The sequence below is a fragment of the Ursus maritimus genome, unplaced genomic scaffold (assembly GCF_017311325.1).
Source record: "Ursus maritimus isolate PB19 unplaced genomic scaffold, ASM1731132v1 scaffold_18, whole genome shotgun sequence".
Lineage (NCBI taxonomy): Eukaryota > Metazoa > Chordata > Mammalia > Carnivora > Ursidae > Ursus > Ursus maritimus.
This window is the reverse complement of record NW_024424230.1, coordinates 57,009,961-57,031,756: the sequence shown is the minus strand read 5'-3', so window position 1 is coordinate 57,031,756 and position 21,796 is coordinate 57,009,961. Positions and strand designations below refer to the sequence as shown.

The 21,796-nt window shown below is 35.5% G+C and overlaps 1 protein-coding gene across 2 annotated transcripts in view; it reads right to left on the bottom strand.

The window, feature by feature from the left end:
• Positions 1-2,870: 2,870 nt before the first annotated feature.
• The window catches only part of VAPA (VAMP associated protein A), a 39,725-nt gene continuing 20,799 nt past the window's right edge, over positions 2,871-21,796 (bottom strand). The window contains exons 3-7 of one of the 2 annotated variants that reach the window (XM_040632729.1): positions 18,490-18,593; positions 17,926-18,006; positions 11,697-11,831; positions 7,017-7,190; positions 2,871-3,630 (exon numbers count right to left, since the gene is read on the bottom strand). In XM_040632729.1, the coding sequence (XP_040488663.1) occupies positions 3,472-3,630; positions 7,017-7,190; positions 11,697-11,831; positions 17,926-18,006; positions 18,490-18,593 (653 nt within the window). In that variant the 3' untranslated portion in view covers positions 2,871-3,471. The remainder of the gene's footprint in view (positions 3,631-7,016; positions 7,191-11,696; positions 11,832-17,925; positions 18,007-18,489; positions 18,594-21,796) is intronic. The other variant, XM_040632730.1, reaches the window with a different exon arrangement.

Below are 21,796 nucleotides of genomic sequence, written 5' to 3'. Positions count from 1 at the left end.
GGAACTGAAAAACCCAACTGTTCCTACTTCCCATGAAAAAGTACTTTACATCTAGGTCACTAAGGGAGAGACTATCTGCCATCAGAACTCAAGTCTTAGTGACTGACCAATTACTACTACTAAACATAAACACACAAACCATCAGATCTGTTGAAATCAAATTCCTTTTTTTGTTTCTTGGAAAGGAAAATGACACTTCACCACATTTTTAAATAGTTTATTTATTCACGCAATAGTCTGATTTCCTTTGAAAGCTAGAAAATAAAGATCATTTATTTACCTTCTTATTTTGTTGTTTTTCCATACGGTAAACATTGATCTTTCCCTAACTTCATAAAGGTGAATTTTTTAAAAAATCTATGCACACACCAAAATCACTGAATAGGAATGTGCAAAGCTCTTTAGGAAAACTCACTCACATGTTTTTAAAGTGGCAGAAGATCACAATTTGGGGACATATCCTATTAAGAACTTTTTTTTTTACCTTATTGATAAAACTTGTTTTCAAAGTGGCATGTTTTGAATGATTAAAATCCAAAAATAATCCCCATAGCAGATAATCTCAATTTTAGGAGAACTTCTGAGCTAAGATACTTGAAGGAGAAAGTAAAAATACTGTTTTTCTTTGACCAGAACTTTTGAATTTGATACATACTTTTTTCCAAGTGTCATTTTTTTTTAAAGGTAACAAACCACACACTCAAAATACAATTCTTAAATTTGTTTCTCGTAAATACAAGAATGGGCAAAGTTAAGGTACATTACTTATAGAATGAAATAAGGTAGTGCATTTAGCGTCACATATGAACTTAAGGCCTTAGTTACTTGATTGTGATTTCAATATTAGCAACAGTATATTTCCCTCATGCTTACATACACAAGTAAGCAGGCAGACAAAGCAATTTCTAAACATGTAAGGAATGAAGACAAACAATTTAATCTATATATTATCAGTCAATTAATACAGTTGGACTCTTTCAAAGTAACCGTTGGTAGTAAAATAATCTCACCACATTTGATACAGCAATTAAAAGAATAGAAATTAGGTCTCCTATACAATCAGAGCATCTCCCGACGTGTAAAAGCAGTTAAAAAGCCCATGTATACTTTCTTTTGCAGATACTGCCCAAACTACAATCTACCCCAAAACCAACCTTTGCATAATGCATTTTGTAAAATGCCTATCTAAAAATACATTGTATTTCATAATATTTATTACCAATACGGGAGGGGGAGGGAGATTTCTAACCTAACACTAAAACCAAACACATAAGACTATTCAACAGTAGCCTGTAATACAATCTTAGGATACGAACTTTCACATACATTTATTAGATAGCATCTTATGTTCATAATTTCAGTCATGTCAAATTAGGACAAATTTTTTTTTTCACAAAATTACCAGAAAAGACACTAAGCTGAGTCAGGAGAGCAGATTTTCTAGTTCCAGCTCTGCCCCTACCTACCTGTGAAACACAGGACAAGTTCCCTTAATTCTCAGAAAGGCCTCAGATTCCTCAACTATAAAACAAAGGGGCTGAAATAAATGAGTTCTAAAGCGCATTCCCATAAAACGGGATTTTGCTAAATTTTTGAGAACTCAAAATTTTCAAAACATTATAGCTATGAGATATCAAGCTTGATACTTATCACCAATAATGCTGATTTATAGAGAGAGCTTTAAGCCAAGGAATTACTGATCCTGCATTTATGGGACAAAATGCAAGATGTTTTTTCCGCATGCTTTTCCAGTTATCAGAAAGGGGGGGAAATTTTACAATGACTGTAAAGCGTTGGAACAGTGGAAACATTACCTGTAGTAGCATGCTAGTAATGGACAGGCATTACTTGTTTGCTTTTAGTAACTTTTGCACACAAGCAAGAGGTTTTATAAAAGATACCATAGAGCACAATGACACAACATACTACATGTAGCCTGACAAATTCAAAACATACTCAAAATGAAAAGGCAACCAAAATACTTTAGGAACATTTCACTCTTTTAAAAAATGTATACAGAGACCTGGGCCTAACACACTTCACTGCACCGCATCAAGTCCCAAAGTCTAGTTTCCCTTTCAGAAAGAAGTGCATCTTTTACAAAACTAACACCTATTTTCAGGAATCAAGAGTCTCTTGTATTGGACTGCACTCAGTAGGAAAACTAAATATATTGTCTCTGGTTCCAAACTTTTCTACACTAGTAGAAGTGAAATAAATGAAGACATAAGACTAAGTGCAAGAAAGAATCAGACCCTAAAATGCGTATTTATACTGAAAATGTGTTTCACATTAATAGGTAGATTTGCAAAGGATAAAGTCACTTTCCACAAAGAAAATTCCCAAGACTTGCTTAGTAATTCCAAATTTCCGTAATAGAAATTTACTTTTGAATGTCAGATTGAACATGAAAAACACCTACTTTTAAACTATTTTTATGAAATGTTCTAAAATAAAAGGAGTTCTTAAGCTGGCTGAAAAGCACTTGACTAGAACCAAGGAGAATTAGTCTTCCTTGAGAAGACACTAGAAGAACCTGTTAAGAATGGGGTAAATCAAATGCAACAGAGCCACAAGGCATACATATAAACAGACTAAAATCATAGTCTTTTTATTTTCATGGGATTTCCTTATTTTGTATTATCTTAAGGACAAACTGACTGTGATCTTCCAAAATACCAAAAGTAGCTTAAAATTTTATCAATCCCTTTCCTTAATAGAATGAGGACTTTTAACTACAAATATTGTAATATCTGAAAGGGTTTCAATGCAAGATAGAATTATGCATCAAAAATTTCAAATTACCATACAGTGGACTCCCTGGTATCCCCACCTAACGACACGACACACAAACAAGCTATCGAGCAAGAATCTGTTAACAGTTTTATTTTTTTTTTATGTTAAATACCATGGGACAGGATTGTAAGGATGAAAAACTCAGTCAACAACTGCCTCACAAAGGATAAGAAAAATTCTGCCATGATATTAGCAAAGGTAAAGGAGAAAATTTACACTGTAAGAGGCACCATTTCCCCACAGAATACCTCTTGGCATTTCCTGAATGAGTGGGATTAGCAATCTAAATAAATCATATTTCAAGAGGTAACAGCAACAGATAAAATTTAAAGGGATTATTAAAATAACATTTACAAGACTCTGAACAATTCTTGAATTCTTATTAAAACCACAAAGAAAGAACAATTCTTTATTTATGAATTTCATAAAGGACTGAATGTGCAACTGACATCTGCTAGTGATGATCTGGTAATATACAATTTGTCCAGGAGCCGAACAGTTTGTTTTATTGTGTTTTCTAACCGTAAGAGATCATTAAAGGCAAAGCCTATATGACGCTGTACACACAAAAAAAAATGGTCACCGTGGGCCATACTACCAATGAAATGGTAGGTAAACAAATCTTTTTCTGGTCAAGAGAAAAAAAAAAAGAAATAGCACTCTGCATGCTTCACTCTACAAGATGAACTTCCCTAGAAAGAACCCGATGAAAATGGCTGCAATTACGACAAGAAGGGAAGGAAGAGGACTGGCGACATTATCTCTGAAGGATGCAGCTGAGGTTGATCCAGGTTTATCCGAATGTGCTACCTTTCTGAGCCTTAAGCCTTCATCCTGAAAAAAATATATGCACAAAGAGGTTTTTAAAAACAAATATGCATACAGGAAAACTGCCAAGCTACAGATCTACGGCCAGTAAGCAGGTCAGTGTGCATGTGGCTGCAATGGGACTAGGGATCAACTGCTAACCAGCATTAAGAAGACTTTCTAGAGTGACGGAAACATTCTAATACTGGAGTCTAGTGATGGCTGCACAATTCTATTAGTTTACTAAAAATGACTGAATTGTACATTCACAATGGGTGCCTTAATGGAATACAAATTATACCTCAATAATTTCGATTTTAAAAACTAGAGCTAAAAAATATACTCCTAAAAATGTGAAAAATCAGATACGGCTATATTTATATAGAAGGGAAAAACCACCACTAAAATATATTAATACAAGTAAGGAAGAGTTCTGTGCATGCACTTATTTCCGTGGTGGCCCATGGTATTTTTACACTGGTTACCACCAGGACCAAAGCTGTGGTCTGACAGGTTTAGGGACACACTGAAACCAGGGCACCCACACAGCAGAGGCACAGGGAGTATCTGGCCAAAGGAAAAGACAGGAATTTTACAGGATTTGGAGTAAGGGAGAATTTCAGGATAAAATGTAAATATAGCAAGTGTTTTGATAAGCTCAAAGCAGGAGGTCCATGTGTACAAGGGTCAGCACTGGGTCTTGACTTTAAAGGAGACACCAAATCCTGCTTCTGTGGATACAACAAACTACAACAGCCATGGGATGTTGTATGGAGAACCTACCCTACCCCCCATTTGAGGCTATGCCCCTGACTGGAAAGGGAGGCTGCTTTTCTGTGTCAAAGTGACTCAGATCCTCTAGACAAGAGTGGGCTGCTTGGTTCTTACTGGTGTGATTTCACACAGCAAAGCTTTTGACAGTATGATTTTAGGGGACAAAGTTTCTCAGTAAGAAAGCAGTAGTCACTCAAAATAGGAGGTTGCTATGACACTTTACCAGCCACAGTGTGATCTTGGGAAAAATACTGATACCTGTTACCTAGGCAACTGGCTTTATCTGTGTCCATCATCCAACCAGATGAATGACAGGGCAGAATTTTACTTCCTTAGTGCAAGCTCATTTTTTATTTTCTCACACTGATTCCTCTAGTATGCTTTACTAATGCCAAATGAAAGAAAGAGTCCACCTCAGGTCATACTCCTTTATTTGCAATTACTGGATTTTCTGAGGGTTGCTGGGGTTTTTTAAAGTCTTATGTTCATTAGTCCTGTATGAAGAAAAAATTATTCTCAATCCCATCAAGAACTTTAAACAATCTTCCTAGTGATTCTGATTTACTAGTTCTGGGGAGGACCTATATTTTTAAAAAGCTCACTAGGAGATTCAGATGCACAGCCTGGATTAAGAACCACAGGACTAGGGGTGCCTGGGTGGCACAGCGGTTAAGCGTCTGCCTTCGGCTCAGGGCGTGATTCTGGCGTTACAGGATCAAGCCCCACATCAGGCTCCTCTGCTAGGAGCCTGCTTCTTCCTCTCCCACTCCCCCCTGCTTGTGTTCCCTCTCTTGCTGGCTGTCTCTCTCTCTGTCAAATAAATAAATAAAATCTTTAAAAAAAAAAAAACCACAGGACTAGAGGAATAAAAAGGAACAGTGATCAGACATGTTCAAGAAAGTTAATCTGCCAACAAATTAAGATGGGTCTTACATATGAAATGTCAATAAAGGGCCTGAAATTGATTCTATAAGCCAATGGTCCTCAAGGTTCTTTTGTTTTAAACAGCAGAACATTTTTTCAAATAACATCTCCTACAAAACATCAGCCAATAAATAAAAAGGAAAGACCAGCACCCAAATCTCACCTTTCTCCCTGTTCACACTCTTCCTATTTTTCAGCCCTGCCCTACTTCTATCATTCCTACCATTTCCACTTCTCCCCTCCTGCCAAGAGACAAACAATGGCTTTTTGAACAAATGTAATGAGCATGCTAAGGAGCCCATCTTTCATCAAAGAACAGAACTGTGCCGTGGAAGTCATGGCAGATAAAGTAAAGGTAAAAAAAACAGCATCCTTAAAAATCTATGGTGTGTGGATATAGGTGTGAAATGAAGATAATCTTTCCACTATCCCAAGAGGTGGTGGGGGCTTCTGAGAGGTACCGTGAAATAGTAGATAGACAATTATTTCAGCACAGATCAATTCAAGATACAGAGCCTTTGATTCAGAGTGTATGTAGTTCCGATATACATTTAACAGATGGAAGAATCAAATGTAAATTAAGTCCCTTAATTCAGCTTATTTACTTACATACATTTTTGTATTCTCTGATGGCAATTTAAAGATAATTTAAAATAATTACTTGTCAAACGCAAATCATCAATACACCCACTAGTCCTCATTCACCAATTCATCCATTTATTCATCCAAATATATGAACGACTACTATATGCATGTGCTATGAATGCAAAGATGAATGAGCACAGGTCCCTGCCCCCAAAGAACTACCACCGACTAGAGGGAGAAAGACCTCCAATGAACAGGATAGAGGTTTCATGGAAATAAAGGAGATAGCATTCCAAAACCATATTTCTTTTCTTCTGGCAGGAGAGAGTCCTAGAAAAGTTTATATTGAAAAGATGACAAGAACCAAGGACCAAGAGACAATCATGCATGTATAATGTGCTTGTAAGGATAGGGATGGGATTTCAGGGCTATCCAGTCAGAAAAGAATTCAAGCTAAAGCAAAAAAAAAAAAAAAAAAAAAAAAAAGATCATTAATAGAGAGGCCTCCTCGGGATACTCTAGTCCAACACTGTCCTAAATAAATATAAGCTTCAAATGTGAGCCACCTATGTACTTTTAAAGTTTCTAATAGCACACTGAAAAGGTAAAAAGAAAATGGTAAAATTAATTTTAATAATAAAATTCAATCCAATATAACCAAAATATTATTTCAATATGTAATAATAAAAAAAACAGGTTTTTTTGTACTAAGTCTAAGAAATCAATAAGTGTTTTATACTCAACACATCTCACTTCAAACTAACAACATTTCACTCAACAGCCATATATGTTCCCCTACTATATATGGGACAGCACCATTTCAGGCAATTCATATGACTAGGGCACAGAATGTAAAGGCTGTTACAAACAAGAGAGGAAGCTAGCCAATGCCATAGGTCAGATCACAGATAACTAGGGCATCTACTAGGAAAGGAACTTGCAGTCAATGAGAAGCCTTGGTAAAACTACAGAGGCAAGAGTGGGGAGCAAAGGCTAAGACATAATCAAATCAGGGAAAATGAGAAGAAATGACCAAGGATAAATTTAAAAACTGGTGGGTAACATGTCCTAATAATATTCACATATCTTATGCCTTCATTTAAATCAACTTATTTTTAAAAACAACTTACTCTCAGGTGTCGATTTTCTTCTGATAGTTTCATCATTTCTCCCTGAAGTCTTTTACATTCTTCCATGAGTTTCCTTGTTTCAGTATCGTTGAGTGAAACACTATGTGGTTTTGGCATGGGTCCATCTTGTTTAGAGGCATTCAGTGGAACGGTTTTGCTAGGTTCCAGATCATTCTGTATTATAAAGACAGTGGCACTTTTTTAACTCACCAAATCTCCTAACGGATTTTAAACAAATTCAAGTTGAAACTCCATACCTTTCTTTTCCAAAAAATCATTTTAAATGGAAATTTTTGAGGTTATGACTTCATTAATAAGAATTTTTTGAAAATACCAAAGGTTACAGTCAACTGTGAATAGTTTTAGTGGGACTAAATCAATAAAGGTCAGCAGTAAGAGAAGTCAAAATAAGCAGCCCACTCCCTCCTCTACTCCCCAAATCCTTCACACTTACCTCTACCACAGCACTTATCATATACCATAATAACGTATTTTTGACGTTCTTTCCTACAATACTTCAAAGACTGGGAGAGCAAGAGTCATTTCTTTTTACATTTACCCCTAAACCCAGCACTTTGGCCAAGAGTAGTTATTCAATGAAAGTATGCTGCATGACTGACGCCAACCAAAATCCAAATATGAAGGTCATTTTCAGTGCTCTGATTCTGCAATTCAAATAAGATTCTGTGGGGGTAGGGGGGATATTAAAGTAATAATTCCAATGAAATTATGAGACTACCTGAGACAAACACTTAAAAGAAAACCTAACTTCTATTAATGGAAAAAAATAACTAGGATATAAACTTAGAAGGGGAGATAATGAACACAAACATATCATGGTTTTAAAAAGAGAGAGAGAGAAAGTATGGGAGTTAATTCCATGTTCTTAAACTCAAACATAAACAATTCTTTCAAATCATTACCAACACTGTTTGCTTTAATTCATGAAATTCCATATGGAATCACAGCAGTACCTAGATACTTTTAAAACTATGAGCCCTAAAGCTGTAATTCTTACCAACACTCACCCAATATAGATAAATATCTAGAGCAGTGCCTAAATACATGTCTCACGGCCTGTGGTCCAAAGTGCCTCAACATCCTTTACCTTAATGTCATTTACACGATCACCTACACTGTAACAGTATTAGTACAAGTCGTCTCTTTAACTAAAATTTTACTTGCTAGAAATTTAATGTTAGTTTTTTTTAAAACTGCTTTATTCAGATATAAACTTCTAACAAAAACATTTCCAAAATCAACTTTATGTCATCCCACATACTCAATAAGATTTAATTACAGGTTACACATCTACCACACCATCCCAGGTCCCAAATTTATATTAAGTGTAAGTAACTGTTAGTTCAAGGGGCAAAACTGATATCTCTTATGAAGGGAATGTGATTTGATCACTATGCCTATACCCATGTAAAAATTAATAGTTATAATGAGGTTCTAATGTACACCACTATATATTTTACTATCAACATTCAGATTTTTCCATTTTTCTTCAGAAGCTTCTTAGCTGTGAAGGGTTTTTAAGAAGACTACTTCCAATTTCTCTGAGTTGTCCTCCTGCTAGCTTTCTTGTTCTTCACCCTATCTTCCCCTGTCCTGACGAATTCCAGCTCTGTTAGTAAAAATCTGTTTCAAATATATTTTGTTCTCCACCAATATTCTTTCTTAATCTTTTTCTTAATAATTAGAATTCATTTCAAAATGATTTTTCAAGTGTGCTCCAATTTCAAACTAGAACAAGTCCAAATTTGGAAAAAGAGGGCAGAGCTCATTGCCTTCCTCTATAAAGATGAAAGCAACAGTCAACAATATGGCAACTAAGGAATCCTCAGGTTCTGATTAAGAATTGGGAAAAAACATATACTCATAACCAGAAAGTTGACTAAAAAATCAAGAGGAGGGGGCGCCTGGGTGGCGCAGTTGTTGGGCGTCTGCCTTCGGCTCAGGGAGTGATCCCAGCGTTCTGGGATCGAGCCCCACATCAGGCTCCTCCACTGGGAGCCTGCTTCTTCCTCTCCCACTCCCCCTGCTTGTGTTCCCTCTCTCGCTGGATGTCTCTGTCAAATAAATAAATAAAATTTTAAAAAAAAAAAAAAAAAAAGAGGAGATACATGAGGCCAACAAATGAAGAGAAAAAAATTAAAATGAGGAATCATCAAACTCTTCACAACTGGCTTTTTATTTTTAAATAAATTCTTGAAATTCCAGAGAATTTAGAATTATCAGAGGGAGAGGAAACTACCAATCTCATCAACCCAACTATTATTTATGTATTATCTTCCAATATTCTCTCATATGCACGTTATAAAATCAGCATACACTGTAACATTTTTTATCTTTATCCATTTATATGTACATCTTTTAATTATCATTTTAAACGATACATCATTAAATATTCTATTCTGTGCCTAAGTAAAATTACTTAAACATCTCACTCTTTTTAAACATTCGATGGGTAGCTTCCCACTCTATGGGATTTTAAATACCATGTCAACGAATATCTTCTTATGGTTAACAGAATTAGATTTTTCTTTTTCACTGAAATTTTTCTTAATGTTATATTCTTTATAACAAAAAGGAAAAGAAATGTCATAAGCAATTTGTGGAGCATAAACATAAAGGACAGAATGCAAAAGATAGTGAAGTTTAAAAACACATTTCAACAGTGAGTCAACTAAGACATGAGACAAGTTACTTGGAGTACACTTCTGTCAAGTACTATTTAGGCCCCCTACAAACCAGTCAACATACACAGCAGATGCAATGAAATCTAATTTATTTGTGTATATTTAAAGTATAAGCATACATAACCTAACTTAACTGGGGGTTAAAAGGGGGGAGTTAGGCAGGGAGCTGAGTCATTCATGTATTAACCATCTGAAGAGCCTGATGGGAACACTAAGGCTACTGTGACTGTAAATATATACTTCCATTCAGGAGCTCGATTACTGAGGTTTGGCTCCAGAAAAACAGCTCATTCCTCGAGAGTTGCTTCAGATTGGTCCAGAAAGAGGAGACTGGTTGTTCTGAGAACCATGAAACAAGCAAACTAGAGGGATTCAACAGGCTGTGACTCTTAGGAAACTGATAATAGTAACATTATATTAACATTATATTTAATACTGCAACTAGAATAAACAGGAAGGTCAAGGCCGTGATATCAATTAAGACAAGAAAATATGCCACATCTTGTACATTTTCCACTATTTTATATTATTTAGCCTATCTGCAATAATCCCTTTCCATCCATGAATTGAACTTATTTCTGTATTCCTTTTTAACAACCTTTATAAATTTCAATTCCAATATTCTAAATTATTCCTATGGGGGGTAATTAGAAAAACAGAGCAAAGGATTGGAAACAGAAGGGGCAAGGCAAAATATAAGGCAAAACAGGTTTTTGCAATAAAGCCTTGAGAAGGACAAGCCTTGAGCTAAAGAACCATGAATATGAGGCTACACTCCTATGACTATTATGAGTAAAGGATGTAAATGAATTTGAAAGAGGGGGCACCTGGCTGGCTCAGTCAGTGGAGCGTACTACTCTTGATCTTAGGGTTGTCAGTTCAAGCTCCACATTGGGTGATTACTTAAAAATAAAACCTTCAAAAAAATTTTTTTAATGTCTATAAAGGGAATTAAGACTAAAACTAAGGGCTATGGCATAAAATTGTTAAAGGCATAATTAAGGCCTTAACGTGGGAAGAGACAGTATTTGAAAAACAAGGTTACTGGAGACTTATTTTTACTCTAAAAAATCAATTTACTGTTTCTGTAGAATCACGATTCCCAGAAACAAGAAACTAAAATCACAAAATCAAAAAAGTATCAGACATTTAGATAAAGGATCAAAATTTAAGCTTCAGTATACACATATTCTCTGCAAAGCCAAATCAAAGTATAAGCAACCTGTTCAAACTGTGTGGTTCCTGAAGTTTCTAGTAAGCAAAAAATGGTAAAGGGAATCATACAGCAACCATTACACCACCCAGAAGTCACCATTATCTTGCTGACATCCTGTCATCTTACTTGAGTAAATGTGAAGTACACAGGTACGTACGTACGTACACACACGCGTACACACACACACACACTCAAGTTCAACTATGACCTAAGATCTTTAGGCTTTAACCACATATTCTCCTACCCTGGGGCACTGTAAATAACTAATAGTGACAGTTAAAGAAGGGTTACCATTATTTGTGTTTGATAACAGAACATAAAATAATAACTTCATTTCTTTTTTAATATATATGAACAAATACTTGCCTGGAGATCAATGTTTGCCAGCTCCTACCTTTACTGCTATACCTGCTAGTCTATTCAAATAAGCTCCTAACTCCTTTTTTAGAGAATGCTCCCAAAATCTCAATGACAGAAAAAATTATACCGACTTCATAACAATGTTCACACTTAGATTTGTTCTGCTCACTACTGAGATTTTATTAAGTGCTCAATTTGCTTTTTTAGAACAGAGAATAGTTTCTGTGCATGATTTTTAAGTGATTTATGGTTCTACTGTATTTTAAAACAAAGCTGAAAATTTCGATTCTATCTATTTCATATAATACACTCATAATACCATGTACGTGCTAGGTAACTACATTAACGTAACCAGTAACACTAGTAAACTCCTATGGCTGTTAGCTCCCTAAAACAAACCTTCTGCTTCTCCTGTTTGAACACATTGAGTCCCCTGGGGTCATTCTTCGTATTATAACTGCCAGTTGTTGGAACTGTGTTGTTGATGCTGCTCATTGAAGTGACAGCCGGAGCAGTCCCTGGTGCAGTTATACCCTGAGGTGGCATGGGAAACATATTCTCAGATTCACATCAAACTGATTTCTCCTGCATGGTACTGGGAATGACTAACACAGAAATCATTAGGCTCTAAGACATTCACATTTTATTCTATAAAAATGTATTATATATAACACTAATAATAACTATGGTCAAGCAAAAAGTACAAAAGTTTCTGTAGCTTTTTATATTATTTCCCAAACAAAATCAGTTATGATCAATTTTGCATTATGCTAATTAAATGTATAAATCTTATTAAATTTATGCTCGCCCCATGTTGTCCTAAAATAAACACCTTCTAATTCTGCAGCTCTTAATTTCTGTTGTTAATCAATGCCTGTCAATATCTGAAAAATAAGCACTTCATATTTTCTTATCTTTGGTAATCCTCAACCTGAACAATTTTAAGTTAAATGAATTTTTTCCTCAAGGTTCAAAAAATACAATATTTTATAAAACTCTGCTGTACTCGACAACACCCACCCCCAAACACACACATGCACATACACACCTCTCTCCCAGGACCAAAAAACAAACTTAAAGATGCATATAACATTCTACTATATCAGTATCTCCACAGTTCTCTTCCTATCTTCTCAAATTCCTTTAATACAGGTGAAAATAATAGGATAGCAAAATGTTGATACACACTTTGAAATAATACTTAGTGATATTCAGGTCAATGTATACAACTATGAGAACTCCATCTCACTTAATAATGCACTGTCCCCAATCTGTTCCTTGGCTCAACACAAAACAATGTATATTTAATCATAAAAAGTCTTTGTATACATAGGACCACTGAAATTCCTTGTTCTTGACAACCCATCAGTCTTAAGATAAATTGATATTTTTTTCCTAGAAAATATGTCATTAACACAAGCTAGGATGGAGGGCATAAATGAAATGCAATACATTTAAGAAATCTGGAAAATTTCAAGTAGAATTGGAGGCCTCAAAATAAACCAAAAAATTTTTTAATTGAACACAAAGAATTAAATAGGTGATAAAACACCATAAAATAACAAGTTAATTAAAACCACATTCAACCCTGAAAAAAAAAAAACACTACCACTAAATAGACATTAGATCTCATAAGACAGAGTTGAAAATAACTGAAAAGAGCTAGTAATTCCAAGAACCCAACTTTGCAAAAAAAAAGCAGTCAACACTTTAGTGTTATCCCCCTCCAGCTATCAACAACCCAGGGAACATGCTGAATGGCACTTGTTATTAGCACTGGATACGACTCAACTGAAGACTCTATGGGCCATTAATTTACGAAATATATCCAAAGACCTACTATTCCCTAGGACTAGGGTGACCACAAATTTTAGTATGCTTAAGAACAGTATTAGTTAATGCTTGCTGTACTAGAATAATTATTAATGGTACCTCCATTTTAAAAAAGGGGGGGGAGGGTTCCTGGAATCCTAGGTCACTCCATCTATGATAAGAATCAAAGAATTACTTCCCAAAAAGATGCCCACTCTAACGATGGTTCAAAATAAGTTAGAATTGTTTTGCCAAAAAAAAAAAAAAAGTTTTTTTTTTAATTATAAAAATTTTAAAAACAAGAACTCAACCACTATACTTCTAGACCTGGTATCTTTTTTACCCTAAAAGACAACCACATAACTTCAATCATTTGTTTATACATTCAGTATCAAGGTCCTAAAAACTTAAAAGAGATCAACAAAATAGTAACAATCTTTTTCCACTATTCTTAAGAACATGTAAATGCCTAAACACTGACCGCATACCTAAGAAGATCCAGATCCTCCAACAGGTAAGATACACTTACCTAATGTAATTAAATTAAATACCTATCTACTTCTTTTTTGAGGCAAGATGGGTGAGGAGGACCTGGAAGCAGGAATGAGAGTGGGATGGGGTGGTTAACATGAGCCTAATTTCTCTCTACACAAATATTATAACTAATAAAATGAAGTTGGAATGACAAAATAACATTATGCAACCCTAAATAAATTAATGAATCTAAACTATAGTTTCTCAATTTTGGCCGTACGGATGTTTTGGGCCAGATAATTCTTTGTTGTGAGGATTGTCTTACACACTGCCAGTGCTGAGCAGTAGCCCTGGCCTTCACCAATTAGATGCCTTTAGGACCCCTCCCTCCTAGTTGTCACAACCAAAAATGTCCCCAGACATTGACGAATGTACCCTCAAGGGCAAAATTACCCCTTGTTGAGAGTCACTCATTCACACATCGCACACGAATGATCACTAACTTCACAAAAAAAAAAAAAAAACCAACATTATATATTGAGAGAATATATCACCACCTACAAAGCGGTCTTACCTCTCCCCCCATCCCCATGAAAATAAATCAACACCTAATCAAACCTCTAGATCCAATTTTAGAATATGCCAAAACAAGACAGGTTAAATGACACCACAACAATGTAATCAGCAAAACCTACTCTATAGGGAAAAGCCTATAGGACAAAGCCAGCTTCTTTAATAAAATTTGCAAGAGAAAAACAGAGGCAATCTACGGATTAAGAGATTCAGAAAACATATCATCCAATAAGCTGTACGTGGACTTTATTCTGATCTCAATCCAAACAAATTGCAAAAAAATTTTGAATGACATTTGGAGACAAATTTGAGTCTGTCTGAATAGTTTGATATTAATGATATTACAAGCTTTTAAAGGCTTGTTGGCAAGGAAGTGGAGAAAGGGGAACCCTCCTACACTGTTGGTGGGAATGCAAGCTGGTATAGCCATTCTGGAAAACAGTATGGAGGTTCCTCAAAAAGTTGAAAACAGAGCTACCCTACAACCCAGCAACTGCACTACTAGGTATTTATCTAAAGGATACCAACCTAGTGATTCAAAGGGGCACCTGCACCCCAATGTTTGTAGCAGCAATGTCCACAACAGCCAAACTATCAAAAGAGCCCAGATGTGTATCGAATGAATGGACAAAGATGATGTGTTATATATATACAATGGAATATTACTCAAAAGTAATTAAATCTTGCCATTTGCAATGACATGAATGGAACTAGAGGGTAATATGCTAAGCGAAATCAGTCAATCAGAGAAAGATAATTATCATATAATCTCACCCATCTTGTGGAATTTAAGAAACAAAACAGAGGAGCATAGAGGGAGGAAGGGAAAAATAAAATAAGATGAAATCAGAGAGGGAGGAGACAAACGAAAAGAGACTCTTAACCACAGGAAACAAACTACAGGGGAGAAGGGTGAAGAGATGGGGTAACTGGGTAATGGGCATGAAAAAGGGCACATGATGGAATGAGCACTGGGTGTTATATACAACTGATGAATCTCTGAAACTAATACACTGTATGTTAACTGAATATAAATAAAATTAAATTAAAAAATAAAAAGCGTAATGATAGTATTGTCATTAAATTCTTTTCTCCTTTTTTCAAAGTTCTTATCTTTGAGTCATACATACCAAAACAATTCCAAATAAAATTATATTACATCTGGATCTGCCTTAAAACAATATGTGAGACGAAAAGGGGGGGGTAGATGAAATAAGATTAACCATAAACTGGTCATCGTTAAAGCCAGTCATGGGTTCACAGGGGTTCACAGTACTTACTCTAAGTGTTTAAAGTTCTTCCAAAGAAAATGTTTTAAAAAATGATCTTTATTCCTTCCCATTTAATAAGGCAGTAACTATACCACAATCCCAAGTAGTTCAATTAGCAGAAATATATTCTGTAGCTAGTTCATCTAGGCTCAGAATCAGTCTCTGGAGTACTCTGAAATTATACTGAACGGACTCTGGATTATTAATGATACCTGCTCTGAAAAGGTTCGAGGGCCAAACTATTTCTGTTCATGCTCCATGGTATGGAACTCCAGCAACTACATTCAGTATTTATTCAGGCCCTTTAGCAGACCCAAAACCGCTTTCTTGGATTACTATGTGCCATACCTACGCGAAGGTATACCTGCTACTCTCCTCTATGGTAAAAATGGCTAGGTGCAACTATGGTAGCCATATCATTTTCATCAACTTCTGGTTTGGTTTTTTACTCTGAATCAACAATATCAAATACTTGGGTAAGCCCTTTGCAGACTATAATCTCAAATTGTCTGCTATACAGAGTATAACAGAAGTCCAGATGAAAGACAGTCACAGCTCCATGTTTACTAAAGAACTATAAAAGATGACATAACACTAAGTGAGAAAATATCCAGATGTGTTTCCACTCAATTTTACTTCAGGGAATATATCCGAAGAAAATGAAAACACTACATCAAAGAGATACCTGCATCCCCATGTTTGCTGCAGCACTGTTTACAATAATCAAGACGTGGAAACAGCCTAAGTGGCCACTGACCAACAAATGAATACAGAAGTTGTGGTGTGTCTATATACACACACACACACACACACACACACACACACACACACACAAAGAAGATGGAGTATTACTCAGCCACCAAAAAGAAGGAAATCCTGCCTTGTGTGACAGTATGGATGGACACCAAGGGCACACTATGCTAAGTGAAGTAAGTCAAAGAATGACAAATACTGCATGATCTCACGTATATGTGTAATCTAAAAAACAAAAAATTAAAAACAAACCTATGGAAAAAGAGATCAGATTTGTGGTTACCAGACGCAAAGGGAAGAACATGCGGGAACTGGTTAAAGGTGGTCAAAAGGTATAATACTTCCAATTATGATGCAAATTAAGTCCTGGGGATATAATGTACAACATGATGACTATACCTAACACAGATGTATGGTGTATTTGAAAGTTAAGACAGTAAATTTTAAGAGTTCTCGGCACAAAGAGAAAAACATTTTTTTCCTTTTTTTGTAGCTAAATGGCATAATGGATGTTAACTAAACTTACGGTAATCATTTTACAATATATGTATGTTAAACCATTACGTTATACACCTTGAACTTAATACAGTGCTGTATGTCAACTATATCTCAATAAAACTGGAAAAAAATAAAAATATAGTCGACCGAGACAACATGCAATTACACTTTTTTCTCAGTTCCAACAATAAGAGTTATGCAAGCTGTTAGCTTTCTGGCAGCATAGGCAAAAGAGAAAGTAAACTCCAAATGGGAACCATCAACATGCCAGTGAACCCTCACTTTCCAGTAAGAATATATGTGTTCACATTTTTTTATTTTTGGCAAATATCTCAACATCCCTTTAAAAGGGCAATAAAGACACAATAAATAATTACCACTCAGGGACTCTTTCATTTCAGCTTATCCTAAGAAAGTAACACAATAATTGAGTCCAAGTACTTATCTAATCTGCAAATTTCCTTTTCAATAGGGCAAATGACTTCCAGATTAAGACAAAAGTCATGTCAGACTGTAACCTAACTGTACTCACCATTTCTATTTACCTGTATTTTACATATGAAGTCACCAAAAGAAAAAACCTACTTAGCCTTTCCAAGTCCCTCCAACAAACCATAGAAAAAGATTAAAATCTGCATTTCAGAAGAATACAGGGAAAGTGACAACTCATTCTATACATTCACAGACAACTTTCTAAGCTATACACATATATTCCTCTGTCCTCCAAATTGTATTTTACTCACACTAATCAAAAAGCAACATAAAAATTATTTACTAAGAAATAAAATCAGATGGATTCTGACCAAAATCAACAGTGAACAAAATACCTGGGAATAGTCAAACTTAGAATAAACTGCATGTCCATGTAAATTAAATCTTTTATCCCCAGGCTGCTAGTATACAGTTGTCAAAAGGTGGTTTATGTCTATTACTTAATTATATTTATGCAGATGTGTGTCTCATTCTAAAGAACTTGATTTAAAAGTGGCAATAGGAGAAGTAATGATTCTTCTCCCTCATGAAGATTGTAGTTCTAGAAGTATTTTCCTTCTTGAGTGGACAAAATGTTCTAAAATGAAAAAAGCATATCAAGGTTTTTTTTTCTAAACCTAAATAAGCACTAAGTATTAAAATGTGGAACAGCATCATCACACAACCCAAAATGGCCAAAAACAGAAGCAAAATTAATTAATCTCAAAGTATATGAGAACTTAATAGCTTCCATCTTCTCACATTTTCCTACTTACCAATTTATCATTTTCATTGGGCATTTCAAATACACATCTCAATTTAGAATCCATTAATTCATCAGGTTTTGCCTCTTTCCACTAAAAACAAACAAAACCAACATGAGACAGAGAAAGTATGATTGTGACAAATAGGTTTCACACCTCACGGGACAAGTAACAGGTTTTACCTCAGGGGATACTATAGCTGTTTGGAGCGGGAGCGGAGTCTGTGGCTCAGCCAGGACTCAGTGCAGCACTCCGTACTGATCACGCTGCCACTGTTATCTGGCAATACCACAGAACTTTGTATATAATCCTCAAGAAACCTACTATCACCATCTGTTAAAATTACATTGACATCTCTAGAGATTGAAGGACTTTCTTCCTAATAGTAGCATTTCTAAACTGTTTCTAAGAAATACTATTTCAAAATTCTTTCATTCTTGAAGTCAGGATTACCTGTAATTAACAGATTTACATATTTTTTAAATTAAAAATTATCTTTCTCAAATAAAAACTATACAAAACCCACGGTTTAAACAACATCTCGCAAAATAAATTCTATTCCACTTCTATACTTACCACAGCTTCCATATCTGAAGTGTTTGGTGGAGCAAAAATTGTCTGTACCATAAACTTGTGTTTACTCTTCTCATTGGGGTCATAGTCAAAAGGCTGTAACATTACTAAATAAGAAGAAAGGACACATTACTTTGTGTCTTCTGCACCTGCTTGCTTATTATTCCTATTTTATTCACTAATATGCAAATTCAAAGAAAACCAGGAAGGGTTCAAGAAACCTAATACTAGGGGCATCTGGGTGGCTCAGTCGTTAAGCGTCTGCCTTTGGCTCAGGACGTGATCCCGGCGTTCTAGGATTGAGCCCCCCATCAGGCTCCTCCACTGGGAGCCTGCTTCTTCCTCTACCACTCCCCCCTGCTTGTGTTCCCTCTCTTGCTCTCTGTCAAATAAGTAAAATCTTAAAAAAAAAAGAAAAGAAAAAAGAAAGAAAGAAACCTAATACTGGATTATTTACATTTAGGATCCAGAATCAACTTTATGGTTTCCAACTATTTTAACAACCCACAAAATATACAGCTACTTAAAAAAATGAATATTAATCTATGATTATCCCCTCTAAATTTAAGTTTGGCCAAATTTTCAAAATGTTACCAACATTAACTATTACAACACCTATAAACTCAGATTAAAATCTAGTAAACTGTCTATTACAACCAGTTATAAATATATAAGACTTCATTTGGTATTTAGTGATATCTTATTAGACAGCTGGGATACATAAAGGAGAATTTTAAAGTTAACTTCAAAACTCACTACCATATTTTAGTGTTCTAATAAAACTAATTTTTCAAAAAATATTCAAATAAACACCTATTCAAGAAGTTTATCAATTTGTTTAAATCTGATTCTAAGAAAACAAGGTATACAAGGAAAAGGTATACTCTCATCATTTGCAGAAATTTTCTAGCATCCTAATAATTATATTCAAATTTTTCAAAGCACTCAAGATTTTCAGTGGCCTTTAAGAGGATTTTTAGGGGTTCCTTATAATTAGAGGTGATGAGAAACTTTTATTCAATTTATATTACAAAGACTGTAAGAACAAATCTACAGTTACACAAAATATGTATATGCTATTGTATAAATTATTCCCCTGCTAACATGTAAATTATTTCTAAGATATATCTTTTATATATGTACAACACTTTCAAAAAGACAGGTGCAATTAAGCAAATGTGAGAAATACCAATTACATAAGAAAATCATATTTCTAAGGTGTATCTGAGATGTCCATTAACTCCCATCACGGCTAAAAAAGTTTTTAAAGGGGCAAATACATAGCAGAAAAAAATGCAAAGGATAAATGACTCAAAATCCACATAAAGCTCAGTAAATGTCCATTAATGCCCTTCACTGAGCAATCACTGTAGGCTTATCAGTAGAGACTGAATAAAAAGAAAACTTAAAACATGGTTGTGACTTTATGACAGTTACATTCTAAGTTATTACAGACCATAAAATAAAAATAAAAAATCTTAAAAAAATATATAAATTTGTCAAACTGAAAGAACTCACAAAACTAAGTGCTAAAGAGAGAAAGGAAAAAAGAAATGAGTATGCAGGACAGAGTAGTCCATCAAGGAAAAGCTGCTAGAGAAGGAAGCACACTTTGAGTGGCTCCTTATAAGGAAAGGCAATACACTAAAAACTGAAGAGCTAAATTCTAATTGGAGAAGAATCTGAGGGTGTGCTACGTAAACAGGTGTGTCTGTAGTTTTTAATATGTCAGATGTTCAACAAAAGGAGTTTACGGGAGACAAAGTGTTTTGAAAAGTACAGACTGACGCCTGAACAACAAAGGGACTGGGGGTGCCAACCCCCCATGCAGTTGAAAATCCATACATAACTTTTGGTTCCCTAAAAACTTAAGTACTAATAGCCTACTGCTGAGCAGAAGCCTTACCAATAACATAAACCATGGATTAACACAGATGTTCTATGCTGTATGTATTATGTACTATATTCTTACAATAAAGTAAGCTAGAGAAAAGAAAATGTTATTAAGAAAATCATAAGATGGGCACCTGGGTGGCTCACCACCCAGGCTGGCTGTCCAACTCTTGATTTTGGCTCAGGTGTGATCTCAGGGTCATGAGATCAAGCCCCGCGTCGGACTGCAGGGAGTCTGCTTCTCTCCCTCTGCCCCTCTCCCTGCTCACAAGCACGCTCTCTCAAATAAAAAAATCTTAAAAAAAAAAAAAAATCATAAGAGAAAGGTGCCTGGGTGGCTCAGTTGGTTGAGCATCTTGGTTTCGGCTCAGGTCACGATCTCAGGGTCTTGAGATCAAGTCTGGCATCAGGCTCTGCATTCAGTGGGGAGTCTGCTTGAGATTCTGTCCCTCCCCTGCTCAGGCACTCTCTTTCAAATAAATAAATCTTAAAAAAAAATAAGAAAGAGAGAGATAAAGAGAGAAAGGCACCCGGTGGCTCAATCAGTTAAGCGTCTGCCTTCAGCTCAGGTCATGATCCCAGGGTCCTAAGATCGAGCCTCACTTCGAGTTCCCTGCTCAGTGGGGAGTCTGCTTTTCCCGCTCTCTCTGCCCCTCTCCCAGCCCTGCTTGGTCTCTCTCTCTCTCTCAAATAAATAAACTCTTTAAAAAATAAAAAAAATGAAAATAAATCTAAAACATCATAAGAGAAAATACACTGACAGTACTATACTGTCTTTATCAAAAAAAACCCACATGTAAGTGAACCTGTGCAACTCAAACTTTTCTTAAGAAATAATAATACAATAAAACTTCAGCAATTTAGAAGCCTCCAAGAAACAGTCATTCTGAATAGTTCTACAGATTCCTAAAGATAAAACTAGATGCACCAAAAATGTTTTTAACCACATGGATAGAAATAATTCTATTTTCTTCCAATTTAGCTAAAAGGCTTAAAGATTTAGAGAGCAACTTCCAGAATGTGTGTATCATTGCTTTATCTTCTTTCCTATCTATCTTTCCCATGAACTTGGACAAACACATTCCTCCCGGGCCACCATATCACAAGACTCACTAAAAACATCTCTTCTAGGGCCTACTAGCTCTGCGTTTTTGGCTAGACGATTCAGTGTTGCAGAGAACTCTACAGTAAGTCCCTCGCTACCTTTGCAGTCAAGCTCTATTCTAAGTACTCTACGTGGGCTTGCTGTAGGCTCTCACTCTTTGTGTAATTTGGTGTTTTTAATCTGCTGTGGATTTAAAAACCAGGAAAACGACACAGAATTAGTATCTTAGGAATACTTATCGGGATCACCTGGGCATTTTTTTTTTTTTTAAACATATACATGGCTGGGCCATGCCCCTAGAGATTCTGAGCT